The 19,116-nt window shown below is 43.1% G+C and overlaps 1 protein-coding gene across 1 annotated transcript in view; it reads right to left on the bottom strand.

Moving 5' to 3' along the window:
• The window catches only part of ANKRD13C (ankyrin repeat domain 13C), a 75,167-nt gene that overhangs the window by 42,066 nt on the left and 13,985 nt on the right, over window positions 1-19,116 (bottom strand). Inside the window, exons 5-7 of the mRNA XM_033916600.1 lie at window positions 14,967-15,012; window positions 3,570-3,636; window positions 2,304-2,448 (exon numbers count right to left, since the gene is read on the bottom strand). Coding sequence (XP_033772491.1) covers window positions 2,304-2,448; window positions 3,570-3,636; window positions 14,967-15,012 — 258 coding nt within the window. The remainder of the gene's footprint in view (window positions 1-2,303; window positions 2,449-3,569; window positions 3,637-14,966; window positions 15,013-19,116) is intronic.

The following is a 19,116-nucleotide window of genomic DNA, read 5'->3' as shown; positions in this document are numbered from 1 at the left end:
AACAGAGCTAAACCCCAGGAAGGAGAGAAGCTAAGTGCAAACTAAGGGCCTCTTCTATAAAACTGTGCTAGCAGTTTTTAGCGCAGAGAGCCACGCTGAATGGCCCGCGCTTCTTCCAACGCTCATAGGAACTCTATGAGAGTCAGAAGCAGCGCGGACCATTTAGCGCAGCTTACCACGCTACAAACTGCTAGCGCAGTTTGATAGAAGAGGCCCTATGAGTCCACTAGGTTGTTAGCATTTTTCTACCTGGCCCCCAGTCTCTGGAACAGCCTTCCCTTCAACATTAGGGCTGAACTTTCCTTTCTAAAATTCAAAGCTCTATGAAATCCCACTATTTTCAGATGGCCTTTAACATACCTTCTAAGTGACCTCATGACTGATGCTTTTTGTGGTGCCACTGAGATGGAGCCTATATAGGTCTTGTGTGAATGTGTGCTTTTCAGCTATTGTAATTCTTTTCCTGATAGTGCTATAGAAATAATTAGAAGTAGTTTTAGTAGGACACTACTTTAACTTTTTGTTAGTAAAGATGGTAAAATTAAATTTTAAATAAACAAACTGTTGAGATATTGCGATATCTGGATGTGATCTATAAAAAGGATTGAAAACAAGAATGAAACAAGAGCTGGTGAAAACAGGACTCAAGGCCAGTATCTTGTTTTTTGGGGGATTTTTTGTTTTGTTTTTTTTGCAAAACTCACATGTGGGACAATGGAATGAAACTTTTTCTTTTTAAATATAGCAAAAAGAATCAGAAGAATACTTGGGCCAACTATAAGAGAGCTGGCAGGCTGGCTATAGATACATGTCATTCAGCAACTTACATGTCAGGTCTGTGTGATGTGAAAAGGGAAGATCTGATTCAATATTCTAGGTCTGTCAAAATGTACAATATTATTTCGAGCCTGGGATAAGATGGCAAGTGCTAGCATAGGTGGAACAGAGATCAGGTGTCACTGGAGGTCAGCAGTTGACAGCAAAATGAAGCACTGGAGGCAAGATGTGGAGGACTCCCTGTTTGAAACATATGACGAGCACAGAACAGTGCAAAAACTACTGCATCTAAGGTAATGAGTGGGGATCAGAAAGGTTTTATAAGGACTAGGTAAACTATTAAGAAGAAAGATAGAAAAGCCTTGGTATTTCCCACAATATTGGAAAAAGCTTTTGATAGGTCTGAATGGAGATTTGTCTCACATAGCTACTATGGGTGAAGGTGCTTTATAAGAGGCTTACAGCAGTGGTCTTATAGGCAGGAGGCAAGGGTGTCTGCTGTTCCTATGTTTGCATTGCCGCACAATTGCCTAAACGCTGCCGAGGACCGCTTGCATGTTGGATATTGCATAATTCAGATATTCTTTTATAGTTGCAGAAAGTCTAAAATTTCTCTCCATGCAGGTATTGCCTTGATATGTGTTGATAACGCCCAGGTCTCAATTCCAGTTTTGAGAGGAACTTTCTGGTACATCTGGTTTCAAAGTGAATATTGAGAAGTCCACAGTGCTTGGTACAGGTATCACAGGAGAATGGTTAGAGAGGATTATTCCATTCAGATAGTGTCCCAAGAAATCAGATATATCTGAGACTTTGGCTGCCAGAAGATGTTCACCAGTTGTATGAGAAATTATATTAGGGGCTTACAAAAGATCAGGGAGGACAAAGATGAAGAGTTACTGTCCTCAGAGGATGGGAAAAATGGCAGCAATACAAATGGTGATATCACGGTTGCTTTACTTGTACACTCTTCTAGTGGTTATCCCTCCAAAATTTTCAGGAATTTAAACAAAGAAATTAAGTCCACAGAAGGAAAAGAAGCCCAGAATTAGATGAGAAGGTTTTGTTGTGCTGCCAGTGAAGAGGAGTTGGCATGCCCATATTTTAAAGAACTATCATCAGGCTGCTATGTTGAAGGCACTGAAGTATTGACGCATGAAATATGTTTTACTCTTCTGGAATTTTGCCAAGTACATGAGACCAGGATTGGCCACTGTTGGAAACAGGATACTGGGCTTGATGAACTGGTCTGTCCCGGGGCAATTTCTCCAGGTGGGATACTTTTGCACATGACAGGAGTGTATCTCGCTCCTTAGCCCGGGCAAGTAGAGTATTATAGCAGTAAAGTTGAAAGACTGAGAATGTTCCTGTAGTACTTGCATTGTGCCAGTATGGCAATGCTTTTGTTCTTATGGTCAAGTTACAGGTTCCCTCTTTAGTTCAAACTGTCATCCTAGAACTGTATTATTACAGAAGCAAAACTTTATAACCATCCTGCTAATGTTTTCTTTACATATGCCACTTACCTCATGATGTATTCGTTGATAAACCTTCTGCTCATTGTCTAAAACTACAAAAGATTCAGAGGGCACTGCATCACCATTGAAAATGAAGCTTAAATCCCCTCGTTGGCACTTCATATCAGTAAAATCTATTAGAGTTGTATCAAGCCTGTGAAAGATATGTGAATTAGTATCAATGGTGATATATTTATTGATTTTTGCTACTCTTTGCACAACACAGAGCCATTTGGCCTTCTGGGAGGTTTTTATGCCGATGAGGTTCTTCGCCTGAATACCTTAAGCCACAGCTGTGGTGGCGGGAGGGCTTTGTCTGAGGCTTTTCCTCCCTGTAGAGCCTTGCCTGACTCGTGTTGTAGCTTCTTTATACCTTTGAATGTGTTTGCTATTATTGTTATTAAAGATATGTGAATTACCATATGTCATAGAGACAAGTATTAAGTAGGACACAACACTGGTATCTATTAATATGCCCAAATCTACTTAAGATATAGTTGTGATAGCTATGCACTTTGTCAGGTTGAAAGAGCAGCAAGATGTCAACCAAGCAATCCCTACCAAAAGATAGGGAACAAACTTTATGTAAATGCATATATGTACACTTTTGTACACCTCTTAGTTGTAAATCTAAATGTGTTATCTACTCTGCTGACCAGCAAGGAACAAAATTCCATCTTTACTCTGTACATGGTGATCAGCTCCTTTTATCTGAAGTATTTCTATCAAACCCACTTATTCCCTTTTCTGTTAAGAAAATATAGAAAACTTAAAAATGAGAAATGGTGAAAACACAAGGAGAAAAAGACTGAAGGTTAAAGTTTCCCATCTTTCATCACCTTCTAGATTCCAACATGGTCTCACTTTCAGGTTTTAAATCTTGCACCTCAAAATTGCACAGGTATAAGTGGTAGATAGCACTATCATTTTCTCCTTTAGAAAGTGCTCATGCAGTATGCAAAACTGAAATTAGCTGCAAAATCGTCCACTCTGGAGTTAGCTACATGTTCATGTCCAAAGCACCATATATGTGAAGAAAGCAATGTTCCTCCATGATCACACAAAAAAAATCATGTTATAGAAAAATGTTTTATTCATTACTTATTATGCAGTTTTCTCTCCCTCATACTTTTCCTAATTATTTTGTTAGTAATAATTAATTCAAGGGAAATAAAAAACCCTAAACACAGCAGAAAGCTGAACTTAATGTTCATATTGATTCAATACAAGATTTTTTATTCCATTAGGGATAAAGTGAGTCAGAAGAATATTTACCTGATATTTATACCTTGCTTGTATATTTTGCATGCATCGGAAGGCAGAATTCGAGACAGTAAAGGCACTACATATGAGAAGGGAAAATTAGATGCCCATAATGAATACTTTTTAAAAATGCAACACTTTTGGCATTCTGTAAATCACAATGTCAGTGCTTTAATAAGCGATATAAATAGTCCTATGCACTGGCACACCCTGTCTAAACAAATGACTGATTTTGGGAATGATTTGGTAGAAGAGGAAAAAGCTGATCCTGCTATGAGCCAGAGGATGACTCAATGATCAGATCACTGTGAATTTTTGAACTATCTGGGACCTGGGTTGGCTACTTTTGGAAACAGGATATTGGGCTCAATGGACCTTCAGTCTGTCCCAGTATGGCAGTTCTTATGCTTTTATACCTTTTCATCAGACCCATATACTTGAAAAATGCCCTTGTTTCTTAATTAGCCAATTTTATTGGTTAATAATGGGTTTTCTCTAAGCTCTAAATGGTGATCTATTTCATTCTGAGACTTCTACAGTCATTTGCTTTGTTCATTTTTGGATAAATCCTATGTTCTTTAGAACTGAGCAACTCATTAGATACTCTGATTGCATTGTGCTAGAAATCTTAACCCTGCTATCAAAGGATAAATGAAAGAGATGGCAAGGAGTCTAAAAGAAATGAGAAAACAATGTGTGTAAACTTAACATCATGGACAACACAGTCCAAATGCTATCAAAATTAAATATATGCAAGTTATTCAATTCTCTTTTGCGGAGATTTTGTAAATGGTATTTAGATTTTTTTTAGTACAGGCATTCCCAAACCTGCCTTGGGGACCTCCCTCCCTCTGAAAAAAAAAAGCCAATCAAGTTTTTAGGCTATCCATCAAAGTATGAAAACTTATTTCAAGATCTAGAATCTGCAATTTTTTCTTATGCATAATGTGGATATCCTGAAAACCTGACAGGTTATGAGGACCCCGAGCAAGAAGCTCCATTGTAAAAGTTGGGGATGTTCCTTACATTCTAGGAATTCTATCTATAGTATTATATTCAAATATTCAGTTCACCAAGTTACACTGTGCTGTAATCTGAAGCCCACATAGGAAGATACAACTTACTGTATCAAGAAAATTGTTCCCAAGCTATAGCATTAATATCTAGAGGTACCCCACAACTGGCCCTATGAAAAGAAAAACGTTACCCAACTTAACCCCCTTTTTACAAAACCACGCAAGAGGTTTTTTAGCGGCAGCCAGCACACTGAATGCTCCTATGACCATTGGAGCAGTGCAGAGCATTCAGCGTGCCAGTGCTAAAATCCCTCTTGTGTGATTTTGTAAAAGGGGGAATATTCTTTAAAATATCTTGAGTTAACATTTTGCATTTTTCTTCCAAATCACTTTGAACCATAGTGTACTATATTACACATGACATTGGTTGCATTTTATCAAGGTAAGCCAACTGTCACTTTTACCTGCACCTCTGTCCTGCTGCATTATAGATGATACAAGTGAAGCAGCTTGCAAAAGTGAGAAGATGGCAAACCAATTTAATATAAAATTCCTGTGCATATTCTCAGAACTATGAAGTTTCCCCTTTACACTCATTTGATTTCACATGTTTTAATATGCCTCTGGGCCACCTGAAACCAGCAACTTAACACCAGCTAAGTCTTACAAATGTTTGCAATTCCCTTGCTATTAAGACCAAGAGCATCTTCCTACACAGATGATCTCCTAAGCCCCAGGGGATAGCCATGTTGCAAATCATAGTGCCACTGATCTCACGCCTAGTACTATCTGTTTCCTTCTTATGAATGTGGTCTTTTGTGCCATCACAGTCAACACAGACCAATCAACTTACCCATCCTAAAACTAACTTGGGGCTCTTGTACTAATATGACTGTTGTAGGGGTGGAGAGAAATTTCAGTGCATATTAAAGAACTAATTAAAAATTTTTGAATGGGACAATTTTTTGAGCCTATTTCCTCCTACTGCTCTACACTTTTAGTTCAACTTGAACCAGAACTTGGAACTGGCACAATAAGCTTTCATTTGCAATTACCAGGGGGTTAGTCTCTAAATTATCTTTAAGCTTTCCCTTCAGGGGAAGGGGTGTAGGGCTCTGTGGTTCAGTTGATCCTGGCAGGGGGAATCCCCATCAGCTGAGCCGTCAGGAATCCCCCAAAACCAGCTTAGCTGATGGGGATTCCGTCTGCCATGATAAGCTGATGGGAAGCCTATGGGTTTTTTTCTTTTTTTTGTTCGCTCTTTTGGTGGTGGGAGGGGGTCATGACCACTGGGGGAGATGTCATGCCTTAAATCCTCCAGTGGTCTTCTTGTCAGTTTGGGCACCTTTGTTCAACTTAGAAGTAACTCAAACAGGTCTAACTGCTGGCATCTAAGTTCCCTCTAGGAAAATTTTGATTATGGCTGGGGTACGTCCAGATTGAAGCCTGCTCGATTTCCGCCTATAACACACCTCCCAATACGCCCCTTTGCTCTCTGGACGCACAGCAGCTTAGAAGTGGTGCTGCACGTCCAGAAAGTTGGTTCTGATTATTGGCACTTGGATATCCCTGCTATTGGACATCCATGTGCTGACTTAGGCAGGATTTGGGATGTTTTAAACTTTTGATTATGAGCCCCTTGGCTTGTATATGCCAAATTCAGTCGGTACCAAGGGATTCAAAGTTAGCAGCGGTGTCGCATGCAAGCGATATTCGTCTTGGAGGAACTCATTCATATGAACCCGGAAAGAGTGCACCAGTACCGTAGATCATCTGCTGGTATCTATGATGCTGTTGAGGCTAACTCAATGCAGCTCCTTTGACGTTGAAGAAAAAATAAATAGATGCACTGTCGATGGATTAAGAGGAGGCACCAATACCGTATACTGCTAGCTGGTACAGAAGGTGCCACAGGTGTTGAAGCATGGTTGCCTCAATAGGCGATGTATTTCAGAAATGACAGCTTACATTGAACGATGGTGTCGATGAGAGGCATGCATCAAATAGACTCGATGCTAAATGCTATTAGATGTCTATATCCACTGGTACTGACAGGGATCGGCACTATAGAAAAGCCCAAGTGGCTGGAAATCCAACTAGGCCTAATATTTCTAAAAGAAAGAAAGAAAACATTTTTTGGCAGTTTGTTATTATTGTTTTTCTCCTTCTAGTTCTTTTACTTTATTTGTGCATCTAGCCCCGAAGTCAGGAAAGGAAGAGATTGTGGTGGAGTAGAAAGAAGGCTGAAAAACCATTGACGCTGACGGCAGGGGCAAAGGATTGAAAATTGTTCAAGGGCCCCTTGACACCAAAACATATTAATTAAAAAAAAAGTTGAAGACTTCCGGTGACGTCACCACCCTGAATGGCGGGTTAGAGCCGGAGCTCTGATCCTCGAGCGAACGTTCCCCCGATCAGGAGCAGGCAAGCCGCGATAGCGAGCGGGGTACCCGGTGAGCTGTGCGAGTGCAGCGGAGCGGCTTCAGAATATGCCGTCTAAAAAGAAACCCGACGAAGGGAGACCGCACGAGAAGGCGCCAGAAAAGAGCGGCCTGCGCCAGTCGCGCGGAGCCTCGTGCGCGTCCCAGCGTGAGTCCGGGGAGAGCGGGTCCGATGAAGAGTCGGAGAGGGGGTCTTCTCCGAGACTGCGGCGAATGGATTCATCTTCCGCAGCTGTGACTAAAGCAGACCTCCAGCAATGGGTCTGCGACATTAAGCAGGAAGTTGCTGGAGTCAAAGGGAAAATCCGGGATGCAGTGAAAGAAATCAAGAGGGACATAGCCGACCTCATGGGGAGAGTGGAGGAGACTGAAAGGAGAATGGGGGAGCAGGAGGAGGTGGTACAAAATTTGAGTGGGGCATTTGAGGCAGCCCAAAAGGACTGGCAGGACTGTTACCACCGGGTGGAGGATTTGGAAAACCGGTCCCGCCGGAATAATGTCCGCATCCGCGGTGTACCAGAATCGGCGAATTATGCAGATGCGGTGAAGGTGGTGCAGGAGATATATCACTCTCTCTTCTCCCTGGCTGACGACGGCGGAGAGCCCAGTGGGGTCTTGAAAGTGGACCGGGCTCATCGCACACTGGGACCCAAGCGAGATGACTATCCAAGGGACATTATTGCATGTCTCCACAATTATGCAGACAAGGAGCGGATGGTGCGCAAGGCCCGTGATCTGGGGTCGTTTGAGTGGAAGACCCATAAAGTGGAGGTGTTTCAGGACCTTTCTGCTATTACTTTGCAACGCAGGAGAGAGTTTCGCCCGATCGTGATGATCCTGAAGCAGAACAACCTCAGATATAGATGGCTGTTCCCCTTTGGGCTCCTTCTCACTATTAACGGTGTCCATAAGAAAGTGACCACTGTAGCGGAGGCTGGCAAACTGTTGCGGAAGGAGGGGATCCTTACTGGAGAGGTTCTGATGTCGGACCGGCAAGGGACCCAGCAGTCAGAGAAATTTCGCTGGAGAGAGCGTGTGACCAGGTCCCGAAAGCCGGGTGCTGGTGGTCGAGCGGTGGAGGAACCATGTGGAAGAGGCGGAGCTGGACCTTCCAATGGCACTGGCGAGTGAGCAGTGGCGAGTGAACAATGGCGGATCCTGCTTGGCTGCACTTGGACAATTGGGACTGTCAATGCCTTGACTGGGCAGATGTGTGGCTGGGACTGTGTGGGGGGTTGGATGTGAGGGGTTTTCTTCATGGGGGTGAGTGTGAGAGGGTGCCTATGGGAGTGAGACTGAGGATGAATGCTTGTTGGGGGGCTGGGGAGGGGAGGGGGAATGGATGAGGGGTTCATGAGCTGGGGGGGGTCACCCGGAGTCATGGAAGGGCTGAGGAGCAGGTGGATATGGGTAGGGTTGGGAGGGGGGTGGGGCTGGGGGGGGGTGGGGATAGGGGGATGGGTAGGTGACAGCATGGGCTTTTGGATCTGGAGTGGGGGGAAGGGGAAGAGGGGTGCAGGGTGTGGGGCAGGATTCTTGGGTCATGGGACCTGATTCCTTGAGATTGGGCAGTTTCAATGTTAAGGGCCTCAATATGCCACGTAAACGCCAGCTTTTGTTGAAGGAGTTGAAAAGGCTGCGTATTGATATCAGCTTCATTCAGGAAACTCATTTTGTGCGTCCTGGGGAGAAGCTGGTACAATATAGAGAATATCCGGGAAGGGTCTGGGCCTCTAATAGGACAGAAAGGAAAAAGGCAGGGGTGGGCATTTTGTTTGCTAAACGTCTTAAGATCGAGCCTGAACGGGAATGGAGGGATGAGCGGGGGCGCTGGGTGATTTGGGTGGGGCAGATAAATGGGGAGGTAGTCACCCTGGTGAATTTATATGCCCCGAATTCTAAACAGGGTTCTTTTTTCGATGAGGTATTGGCCAAGGTACTGCAGGTTAAGAAGGGGTCGGTGATTGTGGGAGGGGATTTTAATTTAGTTATGAATCCCAGGTGGGACTCTACGGGGGTTGGAGGGGACCGGCTTAAGTCCGATAGGAAACGCCTTAGACACTTGGTTGACGTACTTAATATTGTAGATGGGTGGAGATCTCAGCATTGCATGGATAAAGATTATACATACTACTCCCCTGTTCATGGGGTCTATACTAGAATTGATATGCTATATCTGGATAAGGGATGGGGGGGTAGACTACTGGGGTCCTCCATTGGGGACATTGGCTGGTCAGATCATGCTCCCATTTGGATGGATGTGCGATGGGGTGCTTCGAGAGTAGGGGATCACTACTGGAGATTGAATGATAGTTTATTGAAAGATCCGCAGATGGTCCGCAAGGTGGAGCAGGTTATTGAGGACTTTTTGGAGCATAATAATGTTGATTCCTACTCTCCGATAACAATATGGGAAAGTTTGAAGGCCGTACTGCGGGGGGAGCTTATTTCTATGGCCGCTCATAAAAAGAGGCTTCAATTGCAAAAGGAACGGAGTCTGAGAGAGACTTTACGTCAACTGGTGGATCAACATAAGAGGGGCCAGGGGGGAGCTCCCCTTGGGCTTCGGATAAGGGAAGTTCGGGCGGAATTGGGGAAGATGGAGGATGAGGAGATTCAATTCAATCTTGAACGTCTTCGTTTAAGGTTCTTTGAATCTGGTAATAGAGCGGGGAAATTGCTGGCTCATCGTCTGCGCCTGCAGCAGACGCAGTCTAATATTATGGCTATTAAGGATGGCTCGGGACAAACATTGACAGCTGAGGGGGCTATTCATGCACGATTTCGTGAATTCTATCAGCAGCTTTATACACCAGAGAGTCAGGGGTCGGGGGAAGAAATTGGGAAGTATCTTCAGGATTTGGGCTTGGCATCCCTTACGGCCTGTGAAGCGCAGGGGCTGGATGAGGACATTACGTTGGAGGAGGTACATACTGTGATTAGACAATTGAGACCGGGGAAATCACCGGGCTTAGATGGGTTCACGGGGTTGTTTTACAAGAAGATGTCTACATTGGTGGCTCCATTGTTGGTACGTTTATACAATAATCTGAGAGAGGGAGCCCAATTGCCCTTTTATATGCGGCTGGCTGGGATCACGATTTTACCAAAGCCAGGGAAGGATGCCACTCAGTGTGGGAGCTACAGGCCTATCTCACTGTTGGGTATTGATACCAAAATTCTAGCTCGAGTGCTGGCTGATCGTTTATCCCCTCACATGCCGACACTTATTCACCCAGATCAGGTGGGATTCATAGGGGGAAGGCAGGCGGCAGATGGAATCCGCAAAGTCTTGAACTTGATTTGGCAGGCCCGACGCAGTGGAGGTCCTTGGGTAGCAGTAGCGGTGGATGCCGAGAAGGCCTTTGACCGCGTGGATTGGCGTTTTATGGAGGCAGTTCTTCACCATGTAGGTCTGGGGGCCAGATATGTGTCTTGGATTCTGTCTTTGTATAACGGACCTCTGGCGTGTGTGAAAATTAATGGGGTATACTCTGCTCCTTTTGAGCTCAGGCGGGGAACGAGACAGGGTTGTCCGCTCTCACCTTTGCTTTTTGCTTTGGTGATTGAGCCTCTTGCGCAAAAGATCCGACTAGCCTCTGGGGTGAAGGGCGTACGGGTTCAAGGGGGTGAGCATAAATTGTCCTTATTTGCTGACGATATTTTAGCAATTGTGGAGGGCTCGGCGGAGTCCCTTAGATCCCTTCAGGATCTTATGACAGACTATGGGGCTTTATCAGGCTTTAAAGCCAATATGACAAAAACGGAGATACTTAATATATCGGTCCCGGTAGTGGATATTCCGTGTATTCAGAGGGTGGTGCCCTTTAGATGGGTTAAGGGCCCTATACGATATCTGGGTATTCAGTTGGGGGTGGATTGGACATCCCTATTTCAGCTTAACTATATTCCTTTGGTAGCATCCCTAGCTAGGGATATGGATCGGTGGGCCTCATTATATGTGTCTTGGATGGGGCGCATGGAGGTTATTAGGATGTTGGTACTGCCGAAGTTCTTATATTTTTTTCAGGTTTTGCCTATTGAGGTCCCTAGACAGTATCTTCTCCGATGGCAGCGGAACCTTTTACGATTCGTGTGGGGAGGTAGACGACCCAGGGTGGCTCAATGGGTCATGTTCAAGTTTAAAGCGGAAGGGGGTCTGGGACTCCCCCATTTGGAGCATTACTACCGCGCGGCTCAACTCCGAGCGGGAGTGGAGTGGCATGCGCCATCTTTGAAGTTGTGGGTGCAGGTAGAGCAGGGAGTTTTGAGTGGCTCGGGTGGGGCTCGTACCCTAGGGTCGCTTATGTGGGGGGACTTGGGGGCACGGGAGTTGGGAAGCATTTCTAACCCGTTTACTAATTGGACAATGAGGGTGTGGAAGGGAGAGGCTGGCAAACTCTTGGGTCGTAGTAAGGGGTTGCATCATTTACCTTTGTGCACTGCCTCTGATTTCGTACCGGGCAGAGATGGGGGGATATTTGTGCGGTGGGCAAGGAAAGGGTTGCAGTACTTTGGCCAATTTATAGAGGGAGAGTCCATTTGTGCTTTTCCAGAGATCCAAAAGCTTTATCAGCTTGATTCTAAGGACCTCTTCCCGTATCTACAAGTGAAAAGTTATTTGCAGAAGGCTAAAAGGGCAGATGTTGCAGCTTATAGCTGTTCTGACTTTGAGCAGCTTTTGGGGTCCCCAGTGCGTAGAGGTTGCATTTCGCTGCTGTATAAATGGGTGCATCAGGATAAAGGCCGGAAGCCTTCGTATTTGCTGGCTTGGGAAGGGGACTTGGGGCAGGTGTTTGAGGCATCTCTGTGGGAAACTATTTCGTATAGGATACATCATTTAGCTGTAGCCCCTATGTTGGTGGAGAATGCGCTTAAAATGCTGGTGCGCTGGTATCTCACCCCAGTGACTCTGAGCAAGATGTCCGCTACGGGCACAGCCTTCTGTTGGAGGGGATGTGGGCAGCGGGGAACATTCTTTCATATGTGGTGGAGTTGCCCCTCCATTCAAGACTTCTGGAGCCAGGTGTTTAAGTATGTGGGGGCTCTCCTTCAAGTGCCTCTCGCGAAAAGAGCTGAGGTGGCCTTGTTGGGGTTTCCCTCTGGAGGGGTAGATGACACCCAGGATAGATTGGTGCGCTTGGCTTTTACAGCGGCTAGGCTGACTGTGGCTCAACACTGGCGCAGTACTGCTTCACCTACTTTGGCTCTGGTGCGAGCGAAATTGGGATGGGTGTGTGAGAAATATCGGCTCTCGGCCCTGTTGACTAGAAAATGGCAGCAATATCACGATATTTGGGGGAGATACCTGGCAATGGAGGGTTTGGGGATGAATAGTTCTGTTGTCAGCTGAGTTATTGGCTTCGGCCGGATGGGTTTTGTGGGGGTGTGTCTTCTTGGGGTTCTTACTGGGGGTCTGTGACCTTAGGTCCACTTCTTTTCTGATTTTTCTACTTTTCCTCACGTTGGGGTGTAATTGTGCCTATTGGTGGTGTTCTTGGGTGTTTGGGGGGAGCAGGGGGCTGTCACTAGGGGGGGAGGGGGGGGGGGGGGGGGTGGGGGGGTGACATCAGGAGATTTGTTGATCTGCAGATTGCCTGCCTGTATTGTAGTTGGATATTCCTGATGTTTTGCTGTGATGTTTTTCTCTTGTCATAAATAAACAGTTACAAAAAAAAAAAAAAAAAAGTTGAATAATAAACAACAAACAAATATGAAAATAATTGAAAAAAAAAGAAGCAGGAAGGCAAACTCAAGGAAACGAAGTTAAGATACTTTGTCTTCACTCTGCGGAAAATGAAAAACTGATAACGTCATGAGCCGGCATTGGGCGGGAAGGCACTTGCGAGCTTTCTAAAAATCTTAAAGTGGCAATACACTTTTACCACTGTCCATACCAGGCTCCGTGGATGATGTCACCCATATGTGAGAATATGCTGCCTGCTTGTCTAAGGATAAATTTCCATTTCCCCATTTTCACATCTTTCTCCCCCCACCCTCAAAGGTCTGTGTGAGCATCTCCAGCTGACAAAGGCAGCATAAGACCTAAATTATGGATTTGGCAGAGACCCTCTCATGTGGTGATGCAATTTCTAGTTAATCAGGATGAGTGTTACAGGTCCTGTGTACTTTCAAGATACTTGACAGTATACAGTAGACACAGTTCTGTTTTAATGGTGCATATATCTTCAGCCAAACCTATGTTTATTGTCCAGTGGCAGGAATGAGTGGGCATCCCTTCTGTCTTTTTTATTTTCCAGGAGGAAGGGAGAGGAGAGAGGATAGTTTTGGGAGGGAGGGGCAGCCATTGGCAGAAGGGAGTGGGCATCCCTCCTGCCAATTTTCTCTCATGGGGGAGGGGATTCCCAGTGCCGCATTTGTCGGGGAGGGCAGTCATCAGGGGTGGGGGACTTTTTTTCATTGGGTTTTTTATGGGACAGTTATTGTGCATGCGTAACACATGCAAAATATCTGTGCCATTGAAAAAAAAAAGAAAATCAGGCAAACCTGTCGATTTTTTCCCCAATCTCTAAAACCCGTTTTTTGGGTTGTTTTTTTTTGCATAGCCAAGCGATGTTAGTGCATCAGTCGTTTGGCTACTTTGCAAGGGGTTTTAGCTAATTTGCATAGCCGGATCAGAAAATGGGCAATCGAGGGGAAAAACACGCAGTGAGCCATTTTGTGAATTGGGTCGGTAAAAGTGATTGTTGCTAAATCTGTCAAAACAGGTTTAGCGACAATCACTGACTAGTGCATCTGTGCCTTAATGAATGAGTTAAACCAAACCCTATCTTGTGCTGTTATTATTGTAGCATGATAAGGGAAAAAGGTAAGGTATGTGATAACATGATAAGGGGAAAAGGTAAGGTATGTGATAACACGATATGGTAAGGTATGTGATAACACGATAAGGTAAGGTATGTGATAACACGATAAGGTAAGGTATGTGATAACACGATAAGGGGAAAATTCCAGTATGGTTTATTCACAAGAACTTGGAAAAATTAACTGGGGAATTTTTTTTCATAACCATTTTATCCTACCTGTTTCACCTCAAGCTCAAAGATTAAAAGGCACTAACTTCTAAAGAAAGGACAGAGTAGGCCAATTACAGCAGTCCTTTTGCACAGCCACCTTTACTCCCTGCACTTCAGCAATCTTCAAACACCTGTCACATGAAGACCAGCCCTCGGTCAACAACCTCAGATCTTTATTAGGGCCCCTTCCTTCTCAGCACCACACATGCCTCTGTATATCAGGAGCAGGCTACCTTATTATGTAGCAAAAAATAGAGCTATTTAAAATAAATGCAAACTGATATTTGAATGAATTGCAACTTTTCATTTTGGCAGGCATTTAAGGTAAAATGTATATAAAGGATTAACAGAAAAAAATGACCAGTAAACTAGGAAGCCTGCGGAGTTTTAAGCAAGAATACTAACCCCCTCTTCTACTAAACCGCGCTAGCGGTTTTAGCACAGAGAGCCGCGCTGAATGGGTTGCGCTGCTCCCGACGCTCATTAAGTTCCTATGAACATCGGGAGCAGCGCAGGCCATTCAGCGCGGCTCTCTGCACCTAAAACCGCTAGCGTGGTTTAGTAGAAGAGGCCCTAAGTAACCGAGTATAAGTATTCAGAAGTGATGATCATGTATTTTTACACATCACCTTTCTAGAAAACTTTCCCAGCCAAAAATATTTTTTGAAATTTTAAAAATCTGCAATTTTGTAAAGCAAAACCCTCTCGGAAAGAGTATGATGCCTCCTGAAAAGAGGTGTTTAGGAAATGACATTAAGGGACCCTTTACTAAGATAAATTAACACATGCAAGTAAAGTAAATGAGTTCCTAAGTTTATTACATAGTGCAAACATGTGACTTTTAGATCTTGATATATAAATGAATTAAATTCCAGGACATTATATACATTCATGCAATTCTGATATGGTTCTTACCCCAGCTTTGAAAATCCCAGTGTAGTTCTAGATAAAAGTCTCCTAGCTGGAAAAAACAAAGACAATGGCATTAAATATTTAAAATGTTACCATTTGGTCTGAGATAATGTTTGAGTGTTTCTGTACAATAACTACCTCTCATCATCTACATGAATTTATTGTAACCAAGACCTGTAAATCTAGTGTTTCAAATCAAATCATGTTTTTAGGATAAACCATCATGCTAGTAGTCCAAGTTAGTTTAGCGGGGTTTAAAAAAAAGGTTTGGATAATTTCCTAAAAGAGAAGTCTATAGGCAATTATTGAGATGGCTTGGGGAAATCCACCGCTTATTCCTAGGATAAGCAGCATAAAATCTGTATTACTACTTGGGATCTAGCTAGGTACTTTAACTTGGGTTTGCCACTGTTAGCAACAGGATACTGGGCTTGATGGACCTTTGGTCTGTCCCAATATGACAATTCTTATGTTCAACTGGTTCAGTATATTATATCAATCAATCCAGTTCACAAGGTATAAAATGAGACTGAATGGTCTGGTGTGACTATACTATCTACCTAATTACTGGACTTTTTGTTTACTTTTGTGGATAAGCAGTACATCAAATTTAAATAAACTATAAAAACATCATGTCTTACAAATAGCTCATTTTCTCCAATTCTTAATTTGTACAATCGGCAAAGGCTTTTCATTCCATCATATAACACATATGTTAGCTAACTTTATACTTTTATCCACAGAGTGGGAGCACAAGGAGATAGTTAGCTTTCCTACCAAGCAATCCAGGGTGCCTTCTCAGGAGCTGCATTTGGCCATCAGGTAAGTGGATTGACTCATTTTACTAGACTGCAAGAACTTGTAGGAATCATATGTTACAACACAAAAGAATAGCAAGTTGCTAGATCACACTCATAGTGAAAGTTAATGACCATGCCCTATGTATGCAGCTTTTCACTGCTGTTTGTCCTTGCAGCCTTTCCTAGCTTGCCCTGTAATTAATCGTAAAAACTCTTTCCCAATGTCTAAAATACTCTAGACTTGGCCCCTTACCAGGCCAAGAGAATTGGCTCTCATGTAAAGCAAATCTTGCACTCAGTGAGCTGCCCAAACAGGCCAATGAAATTTCCTTAAATATTTGATGATTCCCTTGTCACTACTAAACTCAATTCTAATTCTCCGAGGTTTGAGTGTGCCTTGATACTACACTAACAAAACTGTAATAAAAACAGATATTAAACACAGTCATGGTATTTCATTTCACAATGCAATACACCAGTATTATATATAACAATATGTGATTCTATTATCTCCATACATAAAGATGACAAGTCTTGTCACAGTTTCTATGCTATATAGCAGGGGTCTCCAAACTTCTATACCAGGGCCACATTGGGTACTTCAGCACTTTTCAGCTGGCCGTAGTTTAAAAAAAAAAAAGGATAAATAACTCTAGATATGAGTTTTATTAAAAGCAGAAAATTTTATAAACTAATTGCAGAGTATGTGAATTAAGTTATCATATATTAATGACGACGAACACTAGCAGCAAATTCTCATATTTTCATCACAATTAACTGTAACTAACTAGTAACGAACTTCAAGATTCAATGGAAAAATTATGTTCTTACCTGTTAATTTTCTTTCCTTTAGATGAATCCAGAGACTAGTGGGATAGCACACATCTACCAGCAGGTGGCGATAGAGAGACTGATTAACAGGTGGTCCTCTTGGCTGGCACTCCTCCTGTATCGTCAGTATTCTCTCTCTCCCAGCAGGTGATGGTCGCTGTTCTACGAGCTCCTGGATTCTAGCTGGTTTTCTATTTCTTCTGCTGTTGAGAATTTTTCTCTTCAGTTAGATTGGGGTGCTTGGCTGAACGGTGCCAACTTTGGGAGTCACACCTGGGCCCCCCCACCCTCCTCTCCAGTGGATTGAGGTTTCTTACTGGTCTTCTGTGTTTTCTTCTTTCGCTGAACAAGACTTTAAAAAATAAAAAAAAGGAGTCCAGTGTGGTGCTGTGGGACGGTGCTTTGCTCAGTCCCAGCCGGCAACTACAAGCCTTAGCAAACGGTGGACTCGGGTGAGAGTGCATTTTCTTTATTTAGTTTTTGCTTGTGGTTGCTTCTTAGATCTGCCGTTTGGTCGCTGGGCTTTTAATTTTAGAGGTTGCTCGGCGTGGTGTGTAATGGCGGCAGAGGCTGGTAGATGTGTGCTATCCCACTAGTCTCTGGATTCATCTGCTGCTGTTGCAAAGGAATTATAGATTAGTCACAGCGCCACAGCTCCCTACAACACCGCGAATTGACACTGTCGATAAAGGCCAAACAAGTACGAAGAAATACTGAAGTATGCAATTACGATTCAGTATTAAATAAAGTTGTGAATAATATTAATATTAACATAATATGGAATATCAATATATTTTGAATACAATTTTAATTAATGAATTTGAATTCTATCAACATCCCATGTTTATTCTTTTACGGATTCTCATTGGAAAATTAGTCCAATTGGTGCATTTCCACACAATTCTTCCGTGGGCCAGATAAAATCATATTGCGGAATGGATGTGGTCCGTACTTTGGAGACCCCTGCTATATAGCATCAAGGCTAGATTACTGTAATACACTCTACATTGGTCTGACTACAGTGGGTTTGCACCAGCTCCAATTGAATCATAATGCTGCAACAAGAATGACAAAAGGTTGTAAGCAGCATGATCACATCACACCAGTTTTGCAAAAAGAATTGAGTCAGAATACTTGAACAGAATCTCCCTCTATATACTTCCAAGGTTGCTAAGGTCCTCCCAAGGAATATTCCAAAGGAAATCACATTATGAGCCTTCTCTGGAGTAGCCCCAATACCCTGTGATGCACTCTCTGAAAGGCATCACTTAACGCAACACTCTCTCTACAGGAAGTGTAGCACTATATGATTAATTTTGCTGGATATCTGGATTTCAGAATTATAAAAAATATTTCTTAAACTGAATTCTGAAAGAATCTAGCACATCTCCCTTCATAATATTGAAAGCCTGAAACAAAAGAAGTTATGTCCCTAATCAATAGATAACAAAAGGATGGCAGTGTGTTACAACAGTATCCCCTCAGATCTTTAGTTTCCAAGCTAGGCACAAAAAGAGCATAAACAATATCTAGGAATCAGAGGCTGGGGTGTAACAAAAGAAATACCATCTACCTAAGATACCCAGAAAATGACCCTCTTAATCATCATCTGGCCAGCCAAGAAACATGTGACCAGCCAAACCAGCTGAAACCACTTTTGCCGTGCCTCCCACAAAGAGCCAGTTTGAATATCCCTGAATTGTGATTGGGCTACTACGCACTAGGTGACCTCAGATCCTAAAGCCCACAAAAGGGGAGATTCATCTAAGATCTTTCTTTTTTTTGGACCACCACTGGATACTTGCCTACCTTGCTGAACTTCTCATCTGCACCCAAGTCTCCATATTCCACTCCCACCCATCCTGCAAATAAACGTTTCTTCCAGCAAGGATCATCATCTCAACCCACTCTGCAGGTACAAAACCTTCACCCTTCTAACCAGAAGGAACCATAAGAAAGAATACATCTGGCCCATGAATCAGTGAGTTCATTTAAGCCTGCATAATTATTAAGCCTGCATAATTATATTATTTATCTTATCTAATAATATTTTACACATTTTTGTGGATATCTTGTTTCATGAGTAAATCAAGGAAAATTTTGTTGTTTGCCTGCAATTACATCACTTTCTTTTCCAGAGATAAATAAAAAGAAGATTTGTTCAATGGCCCGCATGGAGGTCCGAAGGTGTGCAGTGCCTCCCATAGCACGAACACCCTTGTAGTGCCTCTGCTGCCTTGATTACAACTTAAACTTGAACAGCCCACACAAAGTACCCCACATCGATATGTGAACATTTCTTAAGAACGAACTGAATATTTCATGGGGTGTCCTATACATATATGATTCACTTTGTGCTGTCTATTAAGATGGTTTGATGTACAACATATGTGTGTACTGATACTTGAGTATGTTTATTGCTGTAATTGTCTATTGCTTATGTTCGGCTTCTTCTTGCTGTATATCACCTTCAGTTATTTCTTGAAAAAGTCAGTAAAAAAAAATCTTAAATAAATATTAGC

The sequence above is a fragment of the Geotrypetes seraphini genome, chromosome 12 (assembly GCF_902459505.1).
Source record: "Geotrypetes seraphini chromosome 12, aGeoSer1.1, whole genome shotgun sequence".
Taxonomy (NCBI): Eukaryota; Metazoa; Chordata; class Amphibia; order Gymnophiona; family Dermophiidae; genus Geotrypetes; species Geotrypetes seraphini.
The sequence above is the reverse complement of the archived record's forward strand: the minus strand, read 5'-3'. Positions and strand labels throughout refer to the sequence as shown.